This window comes from Cynara cardunculus (genome assembly GCF_001531365.2).
Source record: "Cynara cardunculus var. scolymus isolate 2C chromosome LG 7, CcrdV1, whole genome shotgun sequence".
NCBI classification, from domain to species: domain Eukaryota; kingdom Viridiplantae; phylum Streptophyta; class Magnoliopsida; order Asterales; family Asteraceae; genus Cynara; species Cynara cardunculus.
Genome location: NC_037534.1, coordinates 8091032 through 8095660, shown reverse-complemented (window position 1 = coordinate 8095660; position 4629 = coordinate 8091032). Strand labels below are relative to the sequence as shown.

Below are 4629 nucleotides of genomic sequence, written 5' to 3'. Positions count from 1 at the left end.
CATGAAAATTAATTTTGTTTGTGTTTTCTTAATTTTATATTTATGTTTTCTAAAGGGAAGATTGCCTAAATTCATGCAATTAACAAATAATATTATTATTATATTCATCATCAAATAGAATAATATTACTACTAATAAATGATAAATTCATAATAATAACATAAATAATGATGATGATACTGATAATATTTGTGATAAAGAAAGTAGGGTTTTTTACTAGTTCAAGAGAAATTTTGTCCTTTTAACATTAAAGAGGTAGAATGGAATTCAATTCCACAGAAAATGCTAGGGAATTATAAAATTTATTCTTTGTGGAATTCATGGGATTTTAGAAAATTCAATTCCTTCCCATAGGTGAACCAAACAGAGGAATGGTAGGTGGTCAAAGAAAGCGACCATCCCAATTCCTCCGGATTATGTTGAGGTTCTAACTCTACCCTCTTTGAATAGGTGTATCTAAAGATTTACCATACATATGACCAAAACCAACTCAAGCAATGTTACATATTAGAGGCACCTCTTGGATATGCTCAACAGCATCCATATGTTTTGCTACATTCATCCTTTCTACATGTTCCCATTTGATGTGACAATATTATGCGCTAATAGCAGTTTAACAATCATATTGTAGAACTTACCCTCCTATTTTCCAAAGATTTTATGGTTAAAAAAAGTAATTCATCCATATCTCCTAAAAAAATTCTCTTCGACATGTTTTGACTTCATGTCCTAGAAACTGAGCATGTACCTATCAACCCCATTTGTTGATCATTTCAAATGATAAAGCAATTAGACCTTATACATGATAATAACTGAACCAGTTTGCGTAAATATTTTGAAAATGAAAAAATTTGTTATTTTTTTTACCATCAAAAAAGTGTCCTCATTGATAACCAAGAATTATGCATTAATTGACTTAAGCATGTGCTAAATTGACAAGTGAAATATAATTATCTGTTTGACATTCACATTTGTGCAGGTTTTTTCAATTTGTTGATAAGTATTGTTTCGTCATTTGTCAACATTAAATAGCATGCTCAATGTCAGTAAAAAATTCAAATTCAAATAAGACCATCATAAATAAACCAAATGAGGGCAGTATATCCCACCCAGAGGTAGTAGGGCTAGGGTGGGATGTACGAAGACATGTCCTCTACCCCAAAGAGTAGAACGGTTTTTCCATGAAAGCCCTGGCTTGCAAAAAAAATGTGAGTAAATAAAGTTTGCCCAAAAATGTTGAGGAATTTGAAAGTGAAGAATCATCATGAATGTTAGTCCAAAAAGATAATATAATTCATGATTCAAAAACCGCTAAAGAGTGCACTGGCAGTGTAGCCTAAATGCCAATAAGCTTTCTATTACACCCTTGTTCGTGGAGTACCTCAAAAGACTCGAGAACAAATGTGTAGTTTGTATATTATAGCTTTTAATGCATAATTATCTTTATCCAAACCCAACCATTGATTTTTTTACCTAAAAAGAAAATGGTGTCGGCACCTCAGCAAAAAGATGTAGTTGACCTAACCACTTCACTTATGGACCAACCACAAGTAATTTGCTCTTGTTGATCAAGATTCAAAACTTGGGAAATTTCATTTTCATGTTACAAATTAATTTTCCAACCTCGTTGATACATCAATCTAGCTCTTGAGATGAAAATAACATTTCTAGAATACTAAATAATCTTATGTTTCCATAATTTGACTTCAGGTGCAGTCCCATTGATATCGTTCAAGTCAACAAAAAGAAGCTACTCATTTTTAGCTAATTAGTGAACTTTGGTTCTCAACATTTATGCTCATTTTTCTGGACCATAAATATCATACACTGATAATTTGAATTTTATCAAAATCACAGTCTCATTTCAACTAATTATGCTAAAATGAACATTTAAACACCTCCAATTCCATACCCCCACTCATTATAAAAAAAAGTATTCATAGTAGACTTAGATCAATCTTTGGCAGAATCCACTCTGTCCCATAACTAAGTTCACTCTTTAACTTGGAAGGTCAAACCTACCACTTGCCAAATCAAATTACATCGATCTTTTTTTGTAATGTAGCTCCAAAATCTTTATATTGTATTGGCTTTTACACTTTAATGTAATTGATTCGCAATTTTGTCTGTAATCAAAACAATTGGAGTTAAAAATGTCTCGTTTGATCTTAAACCCAAAATTCAAATCAGAATCTGGGTTGGATGGAGTAAACTAGTACTTACAAAGAACAGCAACTAAACCCGGAGACAAACATGAATTAATCCAAAAAAATGTTCAATTAACCTTTGGGGTTCCTCTAGTACAAAGGTCAGCAAGGACCCTGTTAAGAGCTTCGATATTCCCGGCAGCAGCTGCTGTAGTGGCTGGACCGCCAAAGCGGTAGGATTGGGCAGGAGCCGCCATCTCTTCCGTGATACTCCTAGTACTACCCCAAAACCCTAACCCCAACCTTGCGAAGAAGGGGGAAGTTTCTAGGGTGGGCAAACAATTGCCCACCTTGATTGCTTTATTTACACAGAACACAAAAAAAAAAATCGAAGAATATTGGTGAATAGTGTTCTCCGATGACTGAATTTAGCTTGATCGGAGATCGATGACGATTTTATTCGCCAAATTCATAGGGTTTTCGAAGTGTGTTCGAGTGCAGTGTCCAGAGAAGGGTAGCAGGGTGTGATGTGACGAGATGTAACAGGCAAAAACCCTATTTTTTCTCTTAAATTATGAAATTCATTCATTCTAAGTTTATTTATTTGTCAATTTTTACCCTTCAACTTTCTGTTATTTTCATTTTAATCGACTACAACTTTTTGTTTACTCTTTCAGTCCACAAAACAAAAAATAAAGAGTAAAACTACACTTTTGGTCCCTGTTATTTCATTGAAAATCTGAAAATCGTCCTCTTCTTTCAATATGTATAAAAATAGTCTCTATATTATGCATGATGATATATATTTAACATGAGATTGAAACATGAAAAACTGATAATAAAAGTTTGTTTGTTAGTAGTTTTATAAATTTAATGGGACTCACAACTTATTCGGTCAGCTATGCATGACTGTTTAACAATGACTTAATGGTATAGAAAGTGGCTTGTTCGTTAAGCTTCTAGGGAATGAGCTTTATGCAGAAAACCAAGTTTTTTCCAAATCCACCTCTCCCATTTAAAAAAAACATGTTACTTCCATCTATGAAAAAACTATCTCAAACAAAAATCATACAACTATTCATACACAAAGATTAGTTCACATAGATAACTTTATTCATACATGACTTAATGCAAAACTAATCAAACAACCCCTTGAGTCTTTATATTATTTTAATAACTTTTTATTATATCCATATTGTTTTAAGACAAAGTAGGCTAATTTGATATTTAGCGGACATTTTCGTCCGAAATGATTGGGGTAACCATATATATATATATATATATATATAGAGAGAGAGAGAGAGAGAGACTTGGGATCATGTGAGACCAAAGGTTTTTTATGAGACCCGTAAGACCAATTCTCAACCCTTGGATTATATTATATATATAGGTTAAAGAAAGAAAAAATATATAGGTCAAAAATACCCCTTCAAGCTTAAAGTTTAATGATAAATTTTAGTTATTAGATCAATAGCTTATAAAGTTGATCAATGAACATAAATTGGTCTTACGGGTCTCACGAAAAACTCTTGGTCTCACGTGAACCCAACCCTATATATATATCGAATAATTTATATGTAAAGTTATATCTAAAGAAAGTACTGATCTTTAAAAAAAAAAGCTTCAATAAATTGCCAATAGAGAGGTTCAACATCATGATTTGATATTTTCGGCTTATGAACTTTCATTAATGGTATGTTTTGTCGTAATAAATGTTTAATCATTTTGTATGCGTAATTTTATCAACTCGAGCATTACATTTTTTTCATTTAATACTTAAAACCAAATATGTCTACTTAATTTGATATAATCTTATCGTCGTTTCTTTAAAGAAATTGTCGTTTTTTAAACCATGAAAATGTAATGTTTCAATTTAAAAAAAATGTTTACTAAATAATTGTTATTCATTTATAGGGTTATCAACTGAATTACTTATAATTTTATTTTATATAAAGTTGTAGGCCCGAGCGTGGATCATTTACCAAACGCACGCAGTATATCACACTCGAATATGGAGTATGGGAGGTAAAATGTACGCAGACATAACTTATACTTTAAAAAGTAAAATATTGTTTCGGTAAATACCCTTCCCGTTATCTCCTAAACCTAATCCTGTAATATCTTAAAGCTGTTGCATAACCTCCAACCCATCGTTTCATCAAGTATGTATCCAGATTCACACACGATTGATTTGAAGTCCCATTTTTTGTGGATACCCACCCCAGTTCGGTTGCAAAATCCCACAATCATCTCTTCTTCTCTCTACGACATCTTCCATTAGAGTTGTTCGAGGGCGGATGACCCGTCAGACCCGGCCCATCCGGCCCGCTAGAAATACGGGCTTGGACAATCATTATCGAGAAAATGGACGGGCTCGGGTTTGTTCGTTAAAATTAACGGGCAGACATAAGCAATGTAAAAATAAATATGGACAAGCCCGTCCGGCCCATTTATATTTTATAATTAATATTTTTTTACCAAT

The 4629-nt window shown here is 32.6% G+C and overlaps 1 protein-coding gene across 4 annotated transcripts in view; it reads right to left on the bottom strand.

The window, feature by feature from the left end:
* LOC112515141 (serine/threonine-protein kinase TOR) overlaps positions 1–2645 on the bottom strand; it is a 48692-nt gene extending 46047 nt beyond the window's left edge. For all 4 annotated transcript variants that reach the window (XM_025121815.1, XM_025121816.1, XM_025121818.1 and 1 more), the window contains exon 1: positions 2285–2645. In XM_025121815.1, coding sequence (XP_024977583.1) covers positions 2285–2404 — 120 coding nt within the window. In that variant the 5' untranslated portion in view covers positions 2405–2645. The remainder of the gene's footprint in view (positions 1–2284) is intronic.
* Between the last annotated feature and the right edge of the window lie 1984 nt (positions 2646–4629).